General features: G+C 38.1%; 1 protein-coding gene across 1 annotated transcript; it reads right to left on the bottom strand.

Moving 5' to 3' along the window:
* Positions 1-19,321: 19,321 nt before the first annotated feature.
* Positions 19,322-25,448, bottom strand: LOC126375703 (uncharacterized). The gene is made up of 2 exons (XM_050022799.1): positions 25,269-25,448; positions 19,322-20,992 (listed from the first exon to the last, which is right to left on the bottom strand). Exon 2 carries the CDS (start codon positions 20,962-20,964, stop codon positions 20,002-20,004), a length of 963 nt encoding a protein of 320 aa, XP_049878756.1. The 5' UTR covers positions 20,965-20,992; positions 25,269-25,448; the 3' UTR covers positions 19,322-20,001.
* Between the last annotated feature and the right edge of the window lie 288 nt (positions 25,449-25,736).

Here is a 25,736-nt window from a genome sequence, read left to right as displayed (position 1 = left end):
ATTATTTGTTGATATAGCGAAGTTACTATACCAAGATTAAACTTATTTGCACGATTAGAGTTGCAAATTTCTCTTCTCTGACGTACTAAGCTGTATACCGTTTTAGTGCAAACATTATCTCTTATCTCTTTCATGCTAGGCGATTTACTTTATCTCTATCCTGCTTAGTGATGTACTGTTCGTAAATTGGCGCGAAATTTATGTAAAAAGAACTTTATTACCCAGCCTTTACATAAAGCAGCCAGGATCTTATTATTGAAGAGTTTTTACAAAAGATTCCACTTTCAACTCAGAATCATGACCTGAATCATCGCTCAAAGTTTTCGTTACAATGTCGCTAACAGCCTGTATATCTGATCGAATTATTAAACAATAATTATTTTTATATAATTATTGATTAATAATTATAAGAGAAGCTCGGTGGCCCAGCGGTTAACGCGCTCGGTCTGCGATTGTTGAAGTTAAGCAAATTTCGCAATAGCCGGTCATAGGATGGTGGAATGGGATGGGATGGATGGGTCACCATAAAAAAAAAACAGTTTTCATGTCGAGCTTCTTCGTGCTTCGGAAAGGCACGTTAAGCCGTTGGTCCCGGCTGCATTAGCAGTCGTTAATAACCACCAATCCGCACTGGGCCCGCGTGGTGGTTTAAGGCCCGATCTCCCTATCCATCCATAGGGAAGGCCCGTGCCCCAGCAGTGGGGACGTTAATGGGCTGGTAATGATGATCATTTTTTAAATAAATTAAGGCACAACGGTCTATGAAGCGCGCTATGTTAGGCATCCACCTGGTAAATCGTATACCCAACGTCAAAATTCGGCAACGCAGTAAATTCTAAGATGTAGATATAGGAATCGCTAGACTTAAGTGGAGATTGGCAAGACGGGAAGACAACAGATGGACTAAAGCTGTTACTGAATGGTGGCCAAGGGATGGTATGCGATAACGAGGCAGACCACAAGCCCGGTGGTCGGATGACATTGTGAGGGGAACCAGAAAGCAATGGATGAGACTTGCACAGGACCAGAAAGGATGGCGTGAAAGAGAGGAGGCCCAGCAGTGGGTGGATTCAGGCTGAGTAGATAGATTGATATATGTTTAATATAACAGCCTCCGTGGTCTAGTGGTTAGAGCATTAGGCTCACGATCTGGAGGTCCGTGTTCGATTCCCGATGGGGACATTGTCGAAATCACTTTGTGAGACTGTCCTTTGTTTGGTAAGAACTTTTCAGGCTTGAATCACCTGATTGTCCGAAAAAGTAAGATGATTCCGTGCTTCGGAGGGCACGTTAAGCCGTTGGTCCCGGCTTTTAGCCATAAAAACACCTCCACCAACCCGCAGTGGAGCAGCGTGGTGGAGTATGCTCCATACCCCCTCCGGTTGATTGGGGGGAGGCCTGTGCCCAGCAGTGGGACGTATATAGGCAGTTTATGTTATGTTAAATATAATTGTAGGAATGGTAGGCTAAATGAAACGTAACGCAAAGGTGTGTGAAAGAGAGAGCGACGTGTGAGCGAGAGAGAAGAGAGGAATTGCGGAATGACAGGGAAATGGCGGACGGTTGTTCTTAAAGAGGAAAATGTAGAGGACTATAAGACATTTTTAAATAAACAAAGTTAGTTAGAAATAATAATCGTTTTCTTCATGCCCTATCCCACATTATATTATAAAGGTACCCGAGCAATGGGAAAATAGGTAATATCGCGTTAAATGTATACAGCGCCATCTGTATTCGTTTTAGGGAACCTAGCCTGGAAAGTCCCTCGTTGTTTATAATTTTCAACACCAAACCTTCGCTCTAACTTATCAAGTTTGAACGAAGTTTGAGTCTTTTTCGACGACGATAAAATTTACTTGTGCAGCATTTACAAGACAGGACTGAAAAAAAGGAAATGATGTAGCCGCCGGTTGCTTCAAAAGAAATATGAGTAAAACTCTGCTAAAATTTCATGTCGGGAAATTTCATGCCAGTCTGAACATGTTATAAGTAATAAAGAACACGATTTTCTCTAAGCAAGATTTTTCATTAAAACTTTTAACAACGGAACATCGCTATTGATTTTGTATTCATTCTGGAAATGTGTTTTGAAAATGTTATTCCTGTTTACATACAACTCATATAACAAATTAACAGAGATTGTTTGTCTACCGAATCGGTTCCTCTCCTCGTGTGGGTTGTGTGGTGGAATACCAACCTCATCAACCCTGGTGTCAGGGTTATTATTGAGCCGCCAAAGGCCCCTGACATGGCTCTTGTAACGACTACTTACTTACATCAGTAAGTAGTAACCCGGACCAACAGCGTAACGTGTCTCCGAAGCACGGATCATCTTACTTTTTGGAAAATCAGGTGATCAGCCTGTAATGTCCTTACAAGAATAGGGATCACAAAGTGATTTTTGTGATATGTCCCTACCGGGATTCGAACCCGGGACCTCCGGATCGTGAGTCCAACGCTCAACCACTGGACCACGGAGGCCGCTCCTAATGGTTCCTAATGTACCAATTTTTAGGTTCCTAACTTGAAAACTCCGCGTCTTTGAAGGGGTTACGGGCAGCTTTCCTTGAAAATTGCAGAATACTCCATACGAACTTCCACCTCCCATTTTAGAGAAATGGGGGTTAGAAAGAGATAAAAAATAACCTATGTCACTCCATCACTTGTTTCTCCACTTAAAAAAAATCACGCCAATTCGTCGTTCCGTTTTGCCGTGAAAGACGAAAAAACAAACAAACAGACACACACATACACTTTCCCATTTAGAATTTAATATACCTACCTATTAAAGTAGACAAGTATTTTGAAATTATGACATGTCAATCATCAATCATCATCAGCCGTACGACGCTCACTGCTGGGCATAGACCTCCCCCAAGGATCTCCACGACGATCGGTCCCGCGCTACCCGCATCCAACGGCTTCCCGCGACCTTTACCAGATCGTCGGTCCACCTTGTAGCGGGCCTACCCACTGAGCGTCGTCCGACACGTGTTCGCCATTCCAGAACCCTTCCGCCCCAGCGGCCATCGGTTCTCCTCGCTATGTGTCCTGCCCACTGCCACTTCAGCTTTGCAATTCTCCGAGCTATGTCGGTGACTTTAGTTCTCCTGCGGATCTCCTCATTTCTGATTCGATCCAGCAGGGAAATACCGAGCATAGCTCTCTCCATTGCCCGCTGAGCGACACCGAGCCTCCTCACGAGACCCATAGTAAGCGGCCACGTCTCACTGCCGTAGGTTATGACATGTATTACATTGTATTTCGTATTAAGATTTACTTAACAGCCTATATACGGCCCAATGCTGGGCACAGGCCTCCCCTCAATCAACCGGAGGGGGTATAGAGCATACTCCACCACGCTGCTCCACTGCGGGTTGGTGGAGGTATTTTTAGCCAGGACCAATGGCTTAACGCGCCCTCCGAAGCACGGAATCAACTTATTTTTTCAGACAATCAGGTAATTCAAGCTTGTAAAGTCCTTACCAAACAAAGGACAGTCTCACAAAGTGATTTCGAAAATGTCCCCAACGGGAATCGAACCCGGACCTCCAGATCGTGAGCCTAATGCTCTAACCACTAGACCACTGCGGCTGTTAATTATTTAATATTAGTATGTATTCAGTACAAATGGCACTACACCAAATTACAAATATACAGAAAGACTTATCACTCGGGCAGGTATAATTCATCAATTAAACCAAAAAGCCAAGATAACTTAATCCTCCACGTGCCATTTTGGATTGTGATCCCAACCAGCCGAAAATACAAGGGATTTAACTTTCAAAAGGACTTAACAAATCACAGTGAAATGAGAGAACGGCCCTCAAATAGCCCTCATCAAAGTAAATCGCCACGCACAACTACTTAAATCTATCTAAAAATTTCGCCTCATTATATAAATGGTCAGTTGTAAATTGTTAACGAAGGCACGATACTATTTAAAGAGGGGAGTTATGCGTTTTGTAGATATAGAACAAGTACAGTCATGAGCAATATAATGTACCCACTTTAGGACTCTGTCGCACTAACATTTTTGACATTTAGTGAGACTTACAGTTCAATTTGTCAAAAAAGTTAATGTGACATGGTACCAAAGTGTATACATATTAACGGTCGTGACCGTACTGTCTGTCATCTCATACTAAAAACGTCAAAATCTCGCATCAACTTTAGTTCGACTCACTACCGTACTCGCAACTGTGTCGCTAGTGTGCATTTTTAAGTACATGTCTTACAGAAAGCCAAAACAAAAACTCACGGCGGAATCAGATGCGAGTTTCAAAAATTACCTTACAGAATTGCACTGTGCTGTTGGGACAGAATGGGCACGTGTTAATAATTATTTAAGGTCCAAAACTAAAAACTGTTTAGGCTTGCGCTAGATTTGAAGTTTGAACCTACTGCCTCATAAACCTGTGGGATAAGTAAGAAGGCTAAATGTTGATTTTTGAACGAAGACTAAAGGAGAAAGTTCGTCTATTTAGGCAATATGGCTAGAGCATCCTCTATTACTACATCGGTACTACATCATCTTGTAGTACTTATCTATTTTTGGAGGTATAGAGACTGAACAGAAAACAAGTTTTTCTCAGGGTCCGCTCACATAACCCGAAGATTTAGAGCACGTGATAAGAATTCGAATTCGAAAACAAAATCAAAAATCACTGATTTAGGGGCGTATTGGGATTCGAAACTGCGACCTCAGTTCTTGCAACTGGACTACCACTGCTCCCAGAAAACAACCTTGTATACGGACGCCCAAATCACCCAAGCGTGCCTTCAACCGCGCATTCAAAACTTTCCATTCTAAAATCAGAACCAACTCGCATCTAGATTTGTGGTTCATTAAGGTGCACTTGATGCACGCAACAACTGCTCTGACGTCACAGATGACGTCACGGATGACGTCATCAACGCCCGACCGCAGCACTAATTCGCTCTGTGTTCTGACTGCAAATTGGATCGCATCCAGCATGCACTATATGCCCAAGAATGTGTGTGTCTATTTCTATCTCCGAGTTTGTGTTTCAATAGGTTTTTTTTTTAAGATAAGATCATTAGTTTCCAACGGCCTCCGTGGTCCAGTGGTTGAGCGTTGGGCTCACGATCTGGAAGTCCCGGATTCGAATCCCGGTGGAGACATATCACAAAAATCACTTTGTGATACCTAGTTTGGTTAGGGCATTACAGGCTGATCAACTGATTGTCCGAAAGTCAGACGATCCGTGCTTCGAAAAGCACGTTACGCCGTTGGTCCCGGTTATTACTTACTGATGTAAGTACGTAGGCCTTTGGCGGCTAAATAGTAACTCTGACACCAGGGTTGATGAGGTTGGTAATCCACCTCATAACCCACACGATAGAAGTTAGTTAGTTTCCAACTAGTCAAATCAGATACTTTTTACTAAATGTAGCAATTTCTATGGAATTCGTATGAAAAGCACACTGACATCATAGAAAAACGTTATAAAATATCGAATTTATTTTTGCATTTTCTTCATTAATAGTATTTTATGCAACAGTTGTATAAGAAGGGTCAAAAAATGCGAGTGGCGTGAGTTGCGATGTGAGCCTTGGCGAACATCGCAATAAGAGACGCCACGAGCATTTTTTGACCTAGTTATACAACGTTGCATACAATACTTTTTCTACGACGACGTAATTTTAAATGAAACAAAAATTATACAAAGAAAAATTTTTGTTTATAAAAATTATTTTCCAACGCGCGGGAAAATGGCGGCAAATGTATACTTTTTTTTATAGTATATCTATGGCACCAAACAAAGTAAAGGTGCCAGTTTCCAGGTCAAAAAAAAAAAAACAACAACAATGCTTTTTTGGCGACATTATAGTACAGTTACACTTTGTAAACAATGCTTTTATAGGCCATAGAGCGTACACTTTTTCAAAGAGTTTAATTATGTATGTACTTATATTAGACTTTTTGGTTATTTAAATGCCAGATTAAAGTAGAGGAGTAGAAAAAATTCATGAAAAAATTTAATTTATATTTAAATTGAATTTCTATTTATTATGTATTTAAATCTTAATATTTTTATGCTTTATTTTACAGTAGTTCTTCATTCGAAATATTTATTAAGTAAATATAAAAGTAGCCACTCGAGGACTAAGTCTAAGAACTGTGCAATAAACAGAATCTAAAAATAGCTCTATTTTCAAAGAGAAAACATTTCCAGTTAAATATACAAGTTCTTCTCTGACTTTTCTGTGTTCGTTCTTGTTTACGGGTAAATATACATTATCACGCGGTGTCGTATTTGAACTACTACGAAGAAAAGCAATAGGAATCTTAGAAGGTAAGTATATAAAAATAAAAGAAATCTAAAGAGGGAAAGACAGAAAATAGCAATATCGTCTTTAGAACTGGGTTCAGATTGCAACGAATCATTTCAAAGAACAATGGTAGGTAAATGAGAGGTTTTAATATCTTTTCTGTGATTGAAGTCGCGTTTTCTAGAACAATCTTAGTTTTGTATAATAGACACATAAGACTATAAAGACGGGACTTTTTACATACATACATAAGTAAACTAGTCTGAAATCCCGTAATAGCGATTCCAACGCGAAATCTCTTCAACTGGATATTTTGTCGATTCGCAACGGGTTCTCAAGAGCAAGCTGACAAAACACTAATCTAATTAAATCTAATCTAGCCTACAAGATCCCACTGATGGGCAAAGGCCTCCCCTTCTTCTTCTATTTTTCGCGGTCCAGTCCAAGTCGTCACACCATCACAAAACACTATCTCCATTAAAATTGAGTTACATTAGTATAGTTTGTATACGGTCCTTTTTTGTTGACGTAACTTATTGTAGATTTGCCGCAGATGACATTAACTACTTGGCCGGACAAATGGGGAGCGCTGAAGACAACAGGCCTGAGGGTGCCAAGTTGAGCGCGAACCTCGGCTCAGGGCGTCGTCTGAGAGGAAAAATATTTCAAAGAATTAATCGACCCTAATGGGTCAATAGCAATAAGCGCTGATTAAGGGAAATCGTCGACCACGCCGGGTCGGTATCGGGATCAATTGTGTACGGTCCATACAACCGCACAGTAAGCATTTTTACCTCATTGTAACATACACTATCATGATGCAGTGCGCAATCAAACTCCACGGCGCATTCCTTTGTATAATTTATCACTAGCATAATATAACATAAACTGCCTATATACGTCCCACTGCTGGGCACAGGCCTCCCCTCAATCAACCGGAGGGGGTATGGAGCATACTCCACCACGCTGCTCCACTGCGGGTTGTTGGAGGTGTTTTTACGGCTAATAGCCGGGACCAACGGCTTAACGTGCCCTCCGAAGCACGGAATCATCTTACTTTTTCGGACAATCAGGTGATTCAAGCCTGAAAAGTCCTTACCAAACAAAGGACAGTCTCACAAAGTGATTTCGACAATGTCCCCATCGGGAATTGAACCCAGACCTCCAGATTGTGAGCCTAACGCTCTAACCGCTAGACCACGGAGGCTGTCAGACCACGGAGGCTGTCATTATCACTAGCATAAATCAATAAATCTATCAGTTCAACAGAACATTCCATCATTTTAATATCTCTAAGGAGTACAGGCTACAGCTTAGTTTCTTTGTTCTTTTGTACCAACTTATGGAATAATTATAATGTATAGAGCTGTTAGTGATCCATTAAATAAATAAATAAATCCCTAAATCTTCAACATGTTCCGCTGGGGAGTATGCTCTGCAGCGAAGCCACTTTAATTTGTTGTTTTCTTTCTTATTATAAGCACGTACACATAAAGTCTTTTCACGTACACTATGTACGTAGTACGTACATTGATCTATACTTCAATTAACAGGAAGAAAACATCTCGAAGCATGCCAACTGAGTGGCTCCGCTGGGGAGTATGCTCTGCAGCGAAGCCACTTTAAATAGTGGTTTTCTTTCTAATTATAGCACGTACGTATAAAATCTTTTCACGTACACTATGTACATGGTACGTACAGTAATCTATATCGATTTCAACTGAATTGGAGGTGGTGGCCCCGCGACAGAGCATCACACCCGAAAAAGACATTTTAAAGAGAAGAAAAGAGGGACGGAAAATACATGACGAGCGCAGTAGCTGAAATTCATGCATGCAGAATGTTACATATTTATATATACTCACAACTATATCCCAATTGGGTAATCAGAGGTACATCCCAGATATATTAGGTACTAACACCTCACTGAGCTTTCTATTAGACCAACGTGATAGGTGCTGAGCCGTACCGCCATCTATAATGGACGAGCCAACTGTGTTGCACTTAAGATGAAAAGTGCGGAAAGTTAAAATTATGTTATTATAATATTTATTCAAACAATTAAAAACAAAACAAACACATCTTATAAATAAAACACCTCCTCCAATGCGTCACATCGAGACAAGGTGCCCAACAGGCTGGCAGCATTACCCCTCTGAATCGCCAGGCTAATTCTCTGACAGAAATAACTACCAGCCCTAGCATCTCCCGAAGCCCCAATAAGACATTAATAATATTTTGATTTATCTTTTAAAATAATTACTTATCTTATAATACCCTAAATAGTCACTTATATTCTAATTACAAGTTAAATATTAATACAATTATAAATTGACAATTCAAGACCTTACGTGTCTAATCGTCAAACAATCCCCCGAGTTGTTTCAGGCGCAAAGGTCCCCATTACACTCGCCGCATTACCACGTTGTATGGCGATGGACAACCTTTGCACCAAGAAAGAGCCCGCACGCATATCGGACCTATACTACAGCAGTGGATTCATCATCATCAGCTTATTAACGTCCCCACTGCTAGGGCACGGGCCTTTCCTATGGATGGACAGGGAGATCGGGCCTTAAACCATCACGCGGGCCCAATGCGGATTGATGGTTATTAACGACTGCTAATGCAGCCGGGACCAACGGCTTGTGATTGTGGATTACTTATCTATATTACAGCAGTTGTTAATACCAGAATATTAAACTAAATATCGGAAATTAATCGGGAAATATAACATTGATTTATGATATATATCTGTCCTCTGGCAGCTTAAAAATACAAGATCAATAAGCTATCTGTAACTATTTGTGCTTCAGCATGCATGAAATGAAACACAATCAATGTTCCATTTCCCGATCAATTTCCGATCAGTCAAACGAAACTCTATATCAATTTCGTTTTGGTCTATTTTTCAACTCCTATTATCACTGCTCGTGAAACTGGAAAAATATATCAAACTACCCACATATTTTAATACGGGTTGATGAAATCCATATTCAGATTTTTCTTTGTAAAGTTATCCAAAATGAAATACATTACCATCGATACAATAACAAAGAGTAAAGATAATACACACAGTCAACGGATTTAAAAGGAATTGCGTTGTTTTCTAGGTCAAAGATAAATTATGAAATTCTGATAACTAAATGAAGACAGATCTAAAAGTGACAAAAAACGTCTCATTTTTTTCTATTTAACTTATTTCTGAATTTTAATACAGAAAAATGTAATAATAAGTGCGACATTTTGTCACGTTTTTCTATGACGTCACAGGTTGCTTTTTCATGCACATTCCATAGTAATTTCGTGTTTTGACGTTTAGTAAAAAGTAATTGATTTAACTAGTTGGAAACTAGCCTATTATCTCCCTGCTTAGGCTCAGGTCAGTCAACCGGGGGTATGGAGCATACCTCAGCACAGTCGTCGATTGCGAGTTGAAAAGTATTTGGCAGTATTCATTTGTCTTAAGACACATAAACGCCTTTTACTTAGTTTAAACACGTGCACTGTGTAACTGAAAATTTGATATCGAACTCTCTTATGAAATAATATTTTTCGATAGACACATTGGAATTTATGTACATAGACACACTATGGCAAGAAGAAATAAATAAAATAATATAATTTACAAAATAAGAATGCATTTTTTATCTGTATATTACAAGATCCGAAACACGGGCGGCCATGATTGAGCTTCGTGTGAAAATAAAATATTTCAAGAGGAATTAAATAAGCGTTTGTAATATTTAAAATACTTATCTGAAAATTAACAAGCAGCTAATTGGTAGAAAAAGCTATGGCGGCTCAATTGGTCACCCTGACATCAGGGTTGATGAGGTCGGTCGTTGATCCTACAACCCACAAAGAAAAAGAGGTCAAAAAAGTTAAGTACTTAAACGTATAATTTATTGTCCTAACACGCGCGGGGCGGAAGCGGAAACCACTATTGCCACAAATATAGGTATTTCTAACCAATGCTTAATACTGATTTCAAATACAGAATGTGGAGGCCCTGTAAATGAAACCCGGCCGTAATTACGCTCGGGTGACTTCCAAATATGAATGGTAAACCATTTCTGTGACAACAGTATCAAATGAAAATATATTCATAATATTGAATCCAATAACCAAATAAGTCGACTGAACTTTGCTTGGCTCAAATACTAAATTCTAACAAGCAAGTTAACCGCTTGTTTATTTTTAGGGGTTTTTTGATATACTTAATCATATAAGGCTCGCGAACGACCTCCGTGGTCCAGTGGTTGAGCGTTGGGCTCACGATCCGGAGGTCCCGGGTTCGATTCCCCGTGGGGACATATCACATATCCTGTGGTACCTAGTTTAGTTAGCACATCACTGGCTGATCACTAGATTGCCCGAAAGTAAGTTGATCCGTGCTTCGGAAGGCACGTTAAGCCGTTGGTCTCGGTAATTACTTACTGAAGTAAGTAAGTAGTCGTTACATAAGGCATGTCAAGGGCCTTTGGCGGCTCAATAGTAACCATGACACCAGTGTTGATGAGGTTGGTACTCCACCTCACAACCCACACGATAGAAGAAGAGTATAGGCTCGCGTTTGACCACAGTCTCACCTGTAAGTTACGATGTACACTCTTAACACTATTAAGGTACACTCTTACCTAGCAAATGCCTAGGGATCCGTGCCTAAAGGGTAAAAAACGGGACCCTACTACTAAGACTCCGCTGTCTGTCCGTCCGTCTGTCATTAGGCTGTATCTTATGAACCGCGATAGTCATATAGTTGAAATTTTCATCAATGATGTACTTCTGTAGCCGCTATAACACACAAAACTAAAAATCAGATTAAGGGTGTTTGGACCCTCGCTCGGCAACAATAGATGGCGTAAATAAAAAAAAAATAAAAATAAAAAAAATATATTTTATTATTGAACAACTACATCCATTTGGTGAGTAACAAACTTAAGAACTATGTTAGTAAATTATCTAAAATATCGATAAGGTTAAGGGTAAATGTATCGGTGATCGAAATTATTATTTTTGTCACAAAAATAACCGCTACACTACACTTACGCCATTTATTATTTCTATTAATTATTATTTATGTGACAAAAATAATAATTTCGATCACCGCTACACTTAAGCCATCTATTGTCTGAGCGAGGGTCCCAACCCTTAAAATAAATATCGAAGGGGACTCCCATAAAACAAAAGTGCTTTTTTTGCCTTTTTTACTGGATATCAATAATAACAACTTGTAGGTAAGTAATATAAAATTTGTGTACCTACTGTTGTTTACCTAGTCAAAGATACGGAACCCTTCGTGCGCGAGTCCCACTCGCACTTGGCCGGTTTTTAAATTGCCACGGCTGTTTATGTTTAGTAATTAACCTGTTCGATGAAACCAACATTCACTCGTTACAAAGTTTACGCCACAACAGAGGCGTAACAATAGGAACTTTCTATTACCATAATAAAAGTATGAAGCAGTTACAGCAACGGTATTTGAACTGCCTTACGGTTTCCAGCGAACTTTGTCCTTTATGTAACGACAGTCACGTTGGAGATTGCATCTGAATGCAACAGATGCATAACTGTTTTGTGCTTAGAGGAAGCTGAATGTAATGTAATATGCAGGGTTTTAGTAACATAAAAAAACTCAGCTCGCGCCACGAAACACTACAGAACCCCGATAATGACTTATCGCTATCGACCCACTAGGGTCGATTAATTCTTTCAAATATTCTTCCTCTGAAACGACGCCCTGACCCGAGGTTCCTTAAATTTTGTACCGAGTGAGAGCCATCAGCGCTCCCCATTTGTCCGGCCAAGTAGTTAATGCCATCTGCGGCAATCTACAATAAGTCACGTCAAAAAAAAGTAACATCGTATCAAATACTGAGGGGGGTGATAAAGACCACGATTCTGAGTTGATATCAAGTGAAATTTTCCGTCGCAAAATTCATGACTTCTGTTTACATTTTTTATTTTATTTTTTCAATTCTATACTTTTGCGACGGAAAATTTCACTAGTGCAATTCGATAATATAGCGAAATAATGGCTCCGTGCTTCGGAAGGCACGTTAAGCCGTTGGCCCCGGTTACTATTTACTGATGTAAGTGAGTAATCGTTACATGAGCCACGTCAGGGGCCGTTGGCGGCTCAATAATAACCCTGACACCAGGGTTGATGAAGTTGGTATTCTACCTCACAAGCCACACGATAAGAAGAAGAAGATGGGTCTGTTTACTGAAACTTTCGTTTATTTCATGTTTTATAATACTATGTCAAAACTTCTATATGTAGTATAAAACAAAGATCGAATTGAATCTAATCGAATCTAGCCTACGAGATCCCACTGCTGGGCAAAGGCCTTGCCTTCTTCTTTCCATTTTTCGCGGCCCTGTGCGTGCTCTGGCCAGTCCCTCCGGCAAGCGTCCAAGTCGTCGCGCCATCTCTTTCGAGGTCTACCACGACGCCTGTACCCGTCATTAGGCACCCAATGCGTGTCGATCCAAACAAAGATATGTTATGAAAATACCTGCCTGGCCAACAGCATTAGTCATGGCTAATAATTAATGACAATGGTAATTAGGAATAATAAATTACGGAGAAATGACATCCCAATTTAATATCCGGTGTAATTTGGATAAATATGTCCGTCCCGCAACGTCATTTTGGGCGACACGAGCCGAAATCACTCGTGAGTCGTTTTAATAAGGTTTTGATGAAAGAAGCGAATGGAAATGACAGGTTCCTTTGGCTGTAATCGTTATTTTGACACTAACTGTGAAAAAATTTTTACACAAAATTGTTTTACGTCATTATTATATAAATACTGTGACATTGATTTGAACAAAGGTATTTTTATATTGAATAGAACAAAAACAATTGAGTTTTTTAATAGTCTTCTCACGTGTGGGCTGTGAGGTGAATTACCAACATCAACAACCCTGGTGTCAGTTACTATTGAACCACCAAAGGCCCCTGACATGACTCTCATCAGTAAGTAGTAACCGGGACCAACGACTTAACGTGCTTATACGTACAGTAGTAAGAAGTTAATGTCGTTAGAGGCAAATCTGCAACACCTGAATTACGTCAAAAATACTTTCTTTTCTTAGTAGTTACCGATTTCGTGCGTTTGGGGGCACGTTTAACCATTGGTCCAGGCTATTAGCCGTAAAAATCTCCTCCTGTCAACTCGCAGTGGAGCAGCGTGGAGTTTGCCCCATACCCCCTCCGGTTGAATGAATATACGAATATATTTATACATCCCACTGCTCTCCCGTCTGTACCCAGCAGTGGGACGTATATAGGCTGTTTATATATATATATATATATATGTGTCCCTTATTAGTAATTTTATTTGATATCCTTTACACATTCAAAACAAGTCATGAAAAACAAATTGTTAAGAAAATACACAATATAAAAGTACAAAAGTTTCTAATAGCCTCGGGCTTATAATAATATCGTTTCATTGAATTCATTTCTTCGCTGCTAGTAGCTAGAAAAGTATTTTTTAAATCCAGTTTTATGTTCTCCGTCAAACAAAATATTTTTATAGTTTCGGTACCTTAAGAATTAGGAGATAAATAGGCGTGAGTTTATAATGTATGTTGGAATTCAAACGACTCTCTTAGTAGGTACAGTCATGAGCAATATAATGTACCCACTTTAGGACTCTATCGCACTAACATATTTGACATTTAGTGAGACTTACAGTTAAATTTTTCAAAAAGTTAATGTGACATGGTACCAAAGTGTATAGATAATGCTCGTGACCGTACCTATTACGAGTAGCTTATTTGATGCGGCGTATTTTAGACTTGCCCTAAACGGTATTTACTAATTGGCAAGAAATTTGAGGACTACTTCAATGAACACATAACAACGGATTAAGTACATTTTCACTTACCTTCTTATCGCTTCAATTGTTTCAGCCATTAGTCACGTTTTTCTGCGGAACCCCAAAAATCTCGGCATGATTAAAATGCGTGATGAATTATTTGTCAACGTCACACGCAGGGTTCCGTTGGAAATTGCTCAACCGCCGACAATATAAAACGTACTTTTTATGATATTAGAGTATACATAGCTTATTTAAAAAAAAGACTTATTGTAGATTTGCCGCAGATGGCATTAACTACTTGGCCGGACAAATGGGGAGCGCTGAAGGCTCTCACCCGGTACAAAGTTTAAGACAACAGGCCTGAGGGTGCCCAGTTGGGCGCGAACCTCGGCTCAGGGCGTCGTCTGAGAGGAAAAATATTTTAAAGAATTAATCGACCCTAGTGGGTCGATAGCGATAAGCGCTGATTGAGTGAAATAGACTGTCTAATACTACTGTGAACCACAGAAATCATCATCTCCCTAGCACTATACATACCGGGTGAGAGCCTTCATTCTTCTCCCCATTTGTCCGGCCAAGTAGTTAATGCCATCTGCGGCAAATCTACAATAAGTCACGTCAAAAAAAAAAGCATTATACAGTTTTTCACAGGGTCCATTACCCAACCTGAAGATTTGACAAGCCTGGTTTCTTACAGCAGCAACTGCCTCTCTGACCTTCCAACCCGCGAAGGGAAAACCAGCCCAGTACATGTTAGGTCTAATACCTCCGAAAATGAACGCGGGAACGACTGATTCAGTACAATTACTGTTCATATTTCAATAATGTACATAATATTTTACAAAATACAGAAGCCAGTGTTATGATGTTAATTAGCATAGTGTATATCAGTTTTTACATAACAGTGGAACTACACTCGACTTACTTACTCTACACTTTAGTGTACTTAGATTGAAATATAGATGTCCTTACAATATAAGGGTTAAGCCCTATCTAGACATTACCTAAGTCTAGAACTAAATGCGCTAGCAGAATTAGTTAGCTATGTAGCTCATAAGTTATTTGCGACGTAAGTCTATTAAGCATATTTAGCTACAGCTTAAGCTGTTAAGCTGTCAGCTAGACGGGCCCAGCCACGAGTAATATAATTCCCTTAAGTAACTACCTTAGATTTTATAGGTAACACAGTGTATATACAGGGTGTTAGTGACATCGTAACGAAAACTTTGAGGGATGATTCAAACCATAATTTTGAGTTGATATCAAGTGGAATTTTCCATCGCAAAAGTATGGAATAGAAAATAATTCAAAAAAACACTAACATTTTCATGAATTTTCCGAAAGAAAATTCCACTTGATATCAACTCAGAATTATGGTCTGAATCATCCCCCTGAGTATTCGTTACGATGTCACTAACAACCTGTATAGTATGATTTGTTGTAGATTTCAGTCAGGTTTATGTAGTTTAGCAAGTAGATACTTAGTCTGAAAATTATTCTTTAATGAGGGAGTTATTATCCCCAAAAAAAATATACGTTGTACAGATTTAACGTGATAAATACATATTTTCCCATAGCTCCAGTGGCGGATTTACCAGTAGGCTGAGTAGGCTGAAGCCTAGGGCGGCAGATTTTAGGGGGCGGCAAATTTGGCCCAAATTTTTTTTTGTCTTACAGAAGTAAAATAATAGATATTATACCTATACACAAAGAAACAAGTGACAAGAGTTATAACATTTTAGTAATGCACAGTATACTGAACATTCTTACGTCTGTACGGGCTTCAACCGAACATATTTTGCTAACTTTGCGCCGTGTTTTTGGTAGCGCTGTGCACTCGACTATAATTAGTATCGAATTTCAGAGGTCAGTAGGGGCGGCAAAATTTGAATAGCCTACTGGCGGCAAATTTGTAAATCCGCCACTGCATAGCTCAGATACCTACATGATGGCAGAAGCATAAAATATATAAAAAAATGTGGCTTGATATTGAGATCAGATTTGTATAGAATTATGTTGCTACCTATATTGCTTCTCCTTATTTTGATCAGAATAATAATGGGTGAAAGATGTGATCTCCAGCCAAGTAGTTAATCTACAATAAGTCACGTCAAAAAAATTTATAAAGATGTGTTGTGCCTGGGTGAAATTACAAGGGACATCATTTACACCCCAAAAAAAAAAGATAAAAGATGCATATGTCTGTTATCCATGAAATTAGAAGGTTAAACGAAGGCATATCTGTACAGCGCCATCTATATTCAATTTAGGGAACGTAACCTGAGTGCCTCATTAACTTAAAAGCCTTGATCTTATCACTGTGTAGCATTATCTCTTGCTAATAAGTAATTTACACTTATGCATAGATAATCATCTTATTGATATCTTATTGTTTCCAGCATTTGTGCCCGGTTAATGGCAATAGAGTCGCCCCTTATACACCCCGATAACGACTCCGCCGGCATGGTCGACGATTTCCCTCAATCAGCGCTTATCGCTATCGACCCACTAGGGTCGATTAATTCTTTCAAATATTTTTCCTCTCAGACGACGCCCTGACCCGAGGTTCGCGCCCAACTGGGCACCCTCAGGCCTGTTGTCTTAAACGTTGTACCGGGTGAGACCCTTCAGCGCTCCCCATTTGTCCGGCCAAGTAGTTAATGCCAGCTGCGGCAAATCTACAATAAGTCACGTCAAAAAAAGCCCCTTATGGGACATAATAAACATAATACATGGGACATAAACAAAGCTGGCGATGAATGGGTATGTACACTCATGAGCAATGTAGCCACTTTAGGACCCTGTCGCACTAACATATGTGACATTTAGTGAGACTTACTGTTCAATTTGTCAAAAAAGTTAATGTGACATGGTACCAAAGTGTATACATATTAATGCTCGTGACCGTACTTAGATCTCTACCTACCCCTTCTAGAATACAGGCATGATGCTACTTTATGTTATTATAACTTACTGATAGATCTGTCGCTACCGATATCAAATACAGACTTATTAATCAGATACGGTCACAAGCGTATGTATACACTTTGGTACCATGTCACATTAACTTTTTTGACAAATTGAACCTACATTCTTCTAGCCCATATGTGATGTCCATCAAAATTTATAATAAACTGCCTAACATATTAAAAGAAAAAAATATACAAAATCTGTATTAAAAAAATAAAAGAACTTCTAATTAATAAATGTTATTACAGCACTAGTGAATACCTTAATGATACTGAGATGTTACTACTCTTTTGAACTTCTATTTTGATGTGTAAAGGGTCTGTGATGTGAAACTCATATAATGTAACTTACCAATTTGTACACCATCATAGTATGCAAATAAAGAATATTGAATTATTGTTTGTAGGTATGAGTGATCTTCATAAGACAGCATTTTTTAAAGTAGTGAAATAAGTTCCAAACCCAAGCTCTGGAATACGATAAAGATATTACACAAATAATGTCTCGTTTCGCGGTTTTAATGGGACAGGTCTTATTATGGTCTCCTCTAGAGGTCCAGCCTATTTGTCGTCCCTTCGGGTAACCACAGGCACTTATACCCTACGGAACCGCCAGCCACTGGACACTTACCCTAGACGGAATACAATTTTAAGTAGATATAATATAATGTGACGTTTAAATTGAAGTGAGTCATTTTGATGAGACTTTTCAAGCTAATAATAATATACTTATAAGTAAGTTACATATATTGAGGTAATCATCTCTCTAGCAATATCCCGTTCTTCACAGGGTCCGCTTACCTAACCTGAAGATTTGACAAGTCCGGTTTTTTACAAAAGCGACTGCCTGTCTGACCTTCTAACCTGCGAAGAGAAAACCAGCCCAATACAGGTTAGGTTACATACCTTCGAAAATGTATTTCTCGGCAATGTAGGTTTTCTCACGATGTTTTCTTTCACCGCTGAGCACGTGATAATCAAAACATGAATTCAAAGACAGATTCGAACCTGCGATCTCAAAGTGAGAGGCGTTCTACCAACTGGGCTTCCACGGCGGTAGGTCATATATATTATAATAATAATGTTACATGTAATAAATGATAATCCAAATCCAATTATTCCTTTGACTTTAGCAAAAAAAGAAATAAACCAGATGAAGAAAACAGAACTAAACAAATCGAAAGCGAACGGTGTGGAGCCCGGAAATTGGTACTCCATCCATTCTGTTTAGTTCGTTAAGGGGTACCCAGCCTCGTTCCATCCATAGGGCTAAGGGGTTGCTTAGAACACACCCCGGACACTTACAAATACTAACACTTCGTTTTACATAGACACTACACGTTGACTTTATCATACACGCGTGTCTCTGTATGTGTGACGTCTGACGCCCATACGAATGAAGTCTAAAGTAAGATCGAAGGGAGTGAGGTAAGCCTATCTCAGCCGCTGGTGGGGAGCTGAGAGTCGCCGTTCGATACTTAATATTTATTATTCTTTATTTTTCTTCTTCTTGTCGTTTCGATGGCATTCAGATTTTTTCAGCCCAGTATTTCTATTCTATAGATTAGAGTGTACTTACAATGTTTCTTACATTCTTGAGTAAGTGTGCGTACATGTAGGTATATTCATTTATAAACTAGCAAAAAACGCATTTGCATTCGAGATTTGTAGTTAACATTCAGTCCGTCTGTAATAACTCTTACTAGGATTTTGCTTATAAGGATTTCGCTGTAGAATAAAATTGCTAAATACTTAACAGCGTTACCTACTACTTATTCTTTGATATAAATTACGTGTGGTGTTTTTAAAAGTATGAAACGGTATTGCTTTCACCGGGGTACGTTATTTTTGCGCAGTAAATAATATAAGAAAAATAGATATTACAGGGGCCTTAACCAAGTTGCAAAAGTTTATGACAATCGACAATGAAAGCGGCAAAAATTACGGGAATAACTTAAGGTGATAATTTAAGGTACATAAGGTGACATACGGTGACATAAGGTAACATAAAGGTGACATAAGGTTATATAAGGTGACTTAAGATAACAAAAAGGTGACAATGTCAATCAAGGATTGACTCAGTGACAATGATAAAATATTACGTATTTTGTCACTGTCACTTGTCATAATCATTTACTGTTATGCTCAATAAATGAGAAGTCACTTTTAAGTAATTTTAAATTGGGTTTATTTGAGACTGACAGTTACATGGTAAAAAAATGAAGATCAAAGAGAAAGTGTGTTGCCACAGTAAAATTATGTGTGTATCTAACACAATTGGGGCGGGCATGAACCCTTTACACTATAGATGGCTAACTTAATATTTTATGCCAACTTAAAAATAGAAAACAACTATCCTTATAATAGTAAAAATGCAAAATTATCACTTTGTACTATGAATTAATAACAGTTTAAAGTTATACAAGTAAAATTTATATCAGTTCGTATCACAACCTAAACACTAGTTATATAATGTAAAATGAGATAGTGCCAACTTGAAATAGGTTACTAATTGTCTAATTGACCTATGAATACTAAAATAGGTATAGGTAAGTTATAAAAGGTAAAGTGACAGCAACAATGTCAGAAAAGTTAATCATATAGTACTAGTTTGAGATAGGTAATAATTATTGACATGTATATGGATACATAACTAACTTTATACAAGCAAAGAATAGGTGTATGAACACTTATGTTTCACATTGTATATATGCTTTACATAAGTTAAGAGAAGATGTATGAACACCAGGTGGGTAGTGAAACCACTAAATAACATAGGTACATAATACTCTTGGCATCGTAGTCAAGCAAGCTTGAAACTACACATCATAAATGAAGTACTACGAGCAAACTTAAACTAAACTTAAAATTAATTAGCGTACTAGTTTAAGTACATCATGTTAGTTTTCTGTAGGCAGAATAACAATCTTTGACACAGCCCTAGTGTGATATTTATGATCAGCAGTTACAATTTGTACTGTACGTACTTTGTTGTCATCACCAATATAAACCTTAGAAATCCTGCCAAGAGGCCATTGAAGAGGCGGGGTGGATGGGTGTTTTAGCATAACTACCATGTTTTCTTTAATGTTATTTACCTCATATTGCCATTTGTGCCTCTGATGAAGACTTGACAAGTAGTCATGCGACCAGGCCCGCCAAAAATGCTGTCGAGCTTGCTCACAGGACCGCCAAAACTTAAGTCTGTTAATAGGGATCTCAGTGAGATCTGGACATGGGTACGATGTAAGAGGACAACCTATTATAAAATGGCCTGGTGTTAGGCAGGAAAAATCTGAAGGATCCTGAGACATGGGGGTGATGGGCCGAGAATTGAGAACGGCCTCAATCTCTGTAAATATGGTGGAAAGCTGCTCGTAAGTATAAGTTTTTAATCCAACAATACGCTTCATATGATATTTTGCTGACTTTACCGCAGCTTCCCACAAGCCACCATGGTTGGGACTGTAGTCAGGTATGAAATGGAATTGAATGCCTTTATTGGCAGTGAAGTTACTTACTGAATTTTGAAAATCACTACTATTTGCAAGTTTATATAGGTCATTAAGCTTATTATGAGCACCTTTGAATGTTTTTGCATTATCTGAATAGATATCTGAAGGTAAGCCTCTGCGAGCTATGAAGCGTTTAAGGGCTGCGAGGAAGGCCTCAGTGGTCATGTCTGACACAACTTCTAAGTGTACAGCCTTTGTTGTGAAACAAACAATCACAAGAACATAGCCTTTAGACACTATGCTTCGCCTTACTGTTGATTGCTTCACTTCAAATGGGCCGCAATAGTCCAGGCCCACCTTCTCAAAGACCCTGGCAGGATTTACTCTGTCCTTGGGCAGAGAGCCCATGAGCTGCTTAGCTCCTTCAGCTTTTAACCTACAACAGATTACACATTTATGTATTACACTTTTAATTTCACGTGTACCATTAATAATATTATATTTTTGATTTAGGCTGTTCAAAGTCAGTTTTAAACCACTGTGCAATAAACTTAAATGCTCATTTACAATAATGAGTTTTGTGTAGTGGCATTTTTTGGGCAAAATGATGGGAAACCTCTTTGCATAGGGTATAGCAGCTTGATGTAGTCTTCCGCCCACTCTCAACAAATTGTTTTCATCAATGAAAGGGTATAATGACTTTAAGTTTGATGCAATAACTTGGTTGTTTTTAATGGCATTAATTTCTTTAGAAAAGTAATGTTTTTGTATACACTTTATAATTGTGAGATGTGCGTTTTGCAATTCCTTTACAGACAGGCTTCCCATTTGTGTGTGCCGCTTTCTACACATATTTATGAACCTTAATACATAGGCCATTACATGTTGCATTTTATGCAAACTTGAAAGTTTTGTAAAAAAGGGTAATAATTCCTTATTATCCTGTATTACCGCTAAATTAGAATCAGAATCAGAATCAGAATCAGAATCATTTATTCAACGTAATTATCATGGATAAACTTGTTGAAGGTCAATGTAACATTTTTGAATTTACGTCATTTCGCAAGGTGTTATGGCTGAGGAGAAGAAATGACAAGAAACTGCAACAGCAACACATCTTTTAAAAACCAATGAGGATATACATTACAAGTTATTTAATAACTAGAGGAACACATTCAATACCAGACATTTTTATCATTTAGGTAGTCATTAATCTTATAATAAGCTTTTTTACATAAAGTAAGCTTCACGTGAGCTTTAAATTTATTTTCTGACAAATTTAAAATATTATCTGGTATTTTATTGTAAAAACGTATACATAACCCCAAAAAAGATGAATTTAATTTACTTAATCTAGAATTTTGAATAGCAATTTTATGTTTATTTCTTGTATTGTAAGTATGCCTTTCACAGTTTCTCGGAAGGAGAGATAAGTTTTTACGTACATACATAATGTTTTCATATATATATTGACTTGCGACCGTCAGTATATTTATTTCTTTAAACAGCTCCCTCAAAGAGTCCCGACAACGCAGCTTATAAATAGCGCGAACTGCTCTTTTTTGAATGATGAAAATAGTTTCTACATCAGCGGCTCGACCCCACAGCAAAATACCGTAAGACATTATGCTGTGGAAGTAGCTGAAGTAGACAAGTCTAGCAGTGGGTACATCTGTGAGTTGTCGGATCCTTCTGACGGCATATGCTGCTGAACTTAGCTTGCCCGCTAGTGATACAATATGTGGGCCCCATTGAAGTTTTGAATCTACAGTAATTCCTAAGAAAACTGTGTGTTCAACAAAATCTAGTTTCTCGTCGTTAATTTTAATGTTATTATTTACTTTCTTTACGTTTGGTAGAACAAATTTAATACACTTCGTTTTCTTAGCATTTAGAACTAGGTTATTTACTGTAAACCAACTTAGAACCTGCGACACAGCGCTGTTTGCTTCGTCAAATTCCTCTAACTTTCTGTCGATTTTAAATATAAGAGAAGTGTCATCCGCGAACAGCACAATGTCAGCTTGGTTCTGTACTACATAAGGTAAATCATTTATGTACACTAAAAAAAGAAACGGACCCAAAATGGATCCTTGAGGAACTCCCATTTGAACATGAGAGCCCGAAGAAGTTGTACTATTGATTTGTACCTTTTGTATCCTACCACCTAGATATGAATTTAACAAACTGAGAGCTCCATTATTTAGTCCATAGTGACTCAATTTCAAAAGCAAGGTCTCGTGATCCACGCAGTCGAACGCCTTAGACAAGTCACAGAATACTCCTACGGCATTCTGCGACTTCTCCCAAGCATCGAAAATGTGTCGAACAAATGTCACACTCGCGTCTGTTGTAGACCGACCCTTAGTAAAACCAAACTGCTGGCTGTGGAGTAAGTTATTTAAATTAAAATGACATAGCAGTTGGTCGAGAATAATTTTCTCGAAAATTTTACTAAGTACTGGTAGAATAGAAACCGGTCTATAATTCGTGGGGTCTGATTTTGTGCCAGATTTAAAAAGAGGTATAACTTTACTGATTTTCATTAAATTTGGAAAAGTGCCATTTTCAACACTCATATTAAAGATGTAAGCTAGATATGGTGCTAAGATATCAATAACAGAGCTCATCAATTTGACAGACAATCCCCATAAATCTTTCGAGGTTTTAAGTTTCAGCTGTTTGAATACTTTAACAATACTACTCGGATCAACGCGTTTAAAATCAAATAATTCAGTGCAAGCAGTAACATTACTTTTTAATAATATATCAGCTTGAACAGGAGAGGACCTGAGAGATTCTGTAGTTTTTACAGGGATGTTCGTGAAGAATTTATCAAAAACTTCAGCTACATCTTTATCTTGTTTTACTAACCCAGTGCCCGATTCTATATTGTATTCTAATTCACGCGGTTTAGAAGCCTTTGTTTCACTATTTATTACTTGCCAAACTGCCTTTATTTTATTATCCGCGGTCTTTATTTTACTACTAATATGCATCTGTTTGGCTGTATAACACACTCTTCGAAATATTTTAGAATAATTTTTGACGTAGCTTTTGAAACTATCAGCGTGTGTATACGTTTTTTCCTCATATAAAGAATAAAGAGTATTTCTACTTTTGCGAATGCCTACGGTAGCCCAGTCACTGAACTTGAATGATTGACTGTTGGTAACTACCTTTTGAGGAAAATTATTTTCAAATTCTTTATGGATAATAGTGAAGAAATCCCTGTAAAAATCGTCAGGATTGTCTGTATCAAAGTTTGGACAAGGTAAGTTACTAATAAGACTATTTCGATATTTCTCTATCCGATTATCAGTGATGGGTCGAGTACTAAATTTAATTTTTTGCACATTTTTAAGTACTGGAAAACTAACCAACTGCCCACTGTGATCAGACTTAAAACAGTTAAGGATACTGTTATCTTGGAAATCACAATTGCAAAAAATGTTATCTAAACATGAGGCAGTTGTTTCTGTAATTCTAGTTGGCTCCATAAATATATTAACAAGGTTAAAAGATGTAAACAAACTTAGAAATCTAGTTGTAATTGAATCTACTTCATATAAATCAACGTTAAAATCTCCACACACTATAATGGATTTATTACTTTTGGATATGACCTTCAGTACATTTTCCATCACTGATTCAAAAACTGTGAAGTTAGCACTGTATGGGGGTCTGTATACGGCCACAACAATATGTTTCTCTGTTTCTATACATGAAATCTCCATAGTGCCCTCTATCGAAAGTCCAGTAATATCTTTGCGTTCTTTATATTTTAAACTATTTCTGATAAAAATAAGGGAGCCACCACGTATTTTGATCTTTCGACAGAAAGCGCTAGCCAAATGATAATTTTCAAAACCGAATAACAATTCATAATCCTTAAACCAATGCTCAGTAATACATAAAATGTCAATAAAAAATGTCTCTAAAAATAATTCTATGTCCAATTCTTTGCCAGAGAAGCCTTGAATATTTTGGTGAACTAGTTTTAATATTCCAAGCTTCTCTTTTGTCTTATTGTCTAGTTTAAAGATGAAGTACCATTCGTTTCGTACCATTCGTTTACCATTAATTTCTGTGTCCTCTGATGATCCCGGATGGATGCTCAATGGTGCCTCAATGCTGGACAAGTAGAAGTTGTAATCATTTGTGTTACATAAGTAATCTGGACCGTGCCACCATAATGTATTTTTAGCTAAATCTTGAGGAATGCAGCCACGTGATAAAACATCCGCTGGGTTAAGCAAACTAGGCGTGTAATGCCAGCTCGCTGATTGTGTTAATCTATTTATTTCATGTACTCTATTTCCTATGTAAGCAGGCAGTTTTATGGAGTAGGACTTTAACCAACTCAGTACAATTTGTGAGTCGCAAAATAGATTAAATGTTGTAACATTACTAAATAACAAACTAATTTTAGTAACAAGCTTAGCCAGCATTAATGCACCATTCAACTCCAGCTTAGGGATAGTAAGTTTTGAATTTAAGGGGGCTAGCCTTGATTTTGAAGTCAACAAATGAACATGCACAGTATTATTAATTCTGAGCTTTATATAAATGCAACAACAATAAGCACCCGAAGAGGCATCACAGTAACCAATTATTTGTGTTTCATCAGAGTCAGCTAAGTACAAATTGCGTGGTATTATTATATCAGGCATATTTATGAGACTGGAATAGAAATTTTGCCAGACCTCGACCTGGTCCGCAGGTAGTGGAGTGTCCCACTCCAGGTTGCAACGCCAAATCTGCTGCAGTATTAGCTTGGCACAAACAACAATAGGACCAGTGAAACCCAACGGATCAAACATTCTGCTGATAGAACTTAAGACAGTACGCTTAGTGGGTTTGTCAGATGTAGTTACATTCTTACCACTCATTTTGAATACATCCTCTTTAACATCATAAGATAATCCTAATGTTTTAATTATGTGTGTATCTAACATTTACCTTCTTTTATTTTCTGCTCTACAATAATATACGTAAAATAATCTGACCAAAAATATTGGTGAAAACAAAACTATAACATTATCAACCTTCAGAAACAGCGCACAAAATCTATATCTAAGAATGCGTAGTAACGTAGTAAAATATTTAGCATTTCTATTCTACAGTGGTGTCCTTAGGGCTTTTACAGACGGACGGACGGAATTAAACTACAAATATCC

This window comes from Pectinophora gossypiella, chromosome 19 (assembly GCF_024362695.1).
Source record: "Pectinophora gossypiella chromosome 19, ilPecGoss1.1, whole genome shotgun sequence".
In the NCBI taxonomy this organism is placed as follows: domain Eukaryota; kingdom Metazoa; phylum Arthropoda; class Insecta; order Lepidoptera; family Gelechiidae; genus Pectinophora; species Pectinophora gossypiella.
Note: the sequence above shows the minus strand (reverse complement) of the source record. Positions and strands in the feature narration are given on the sequence as shown.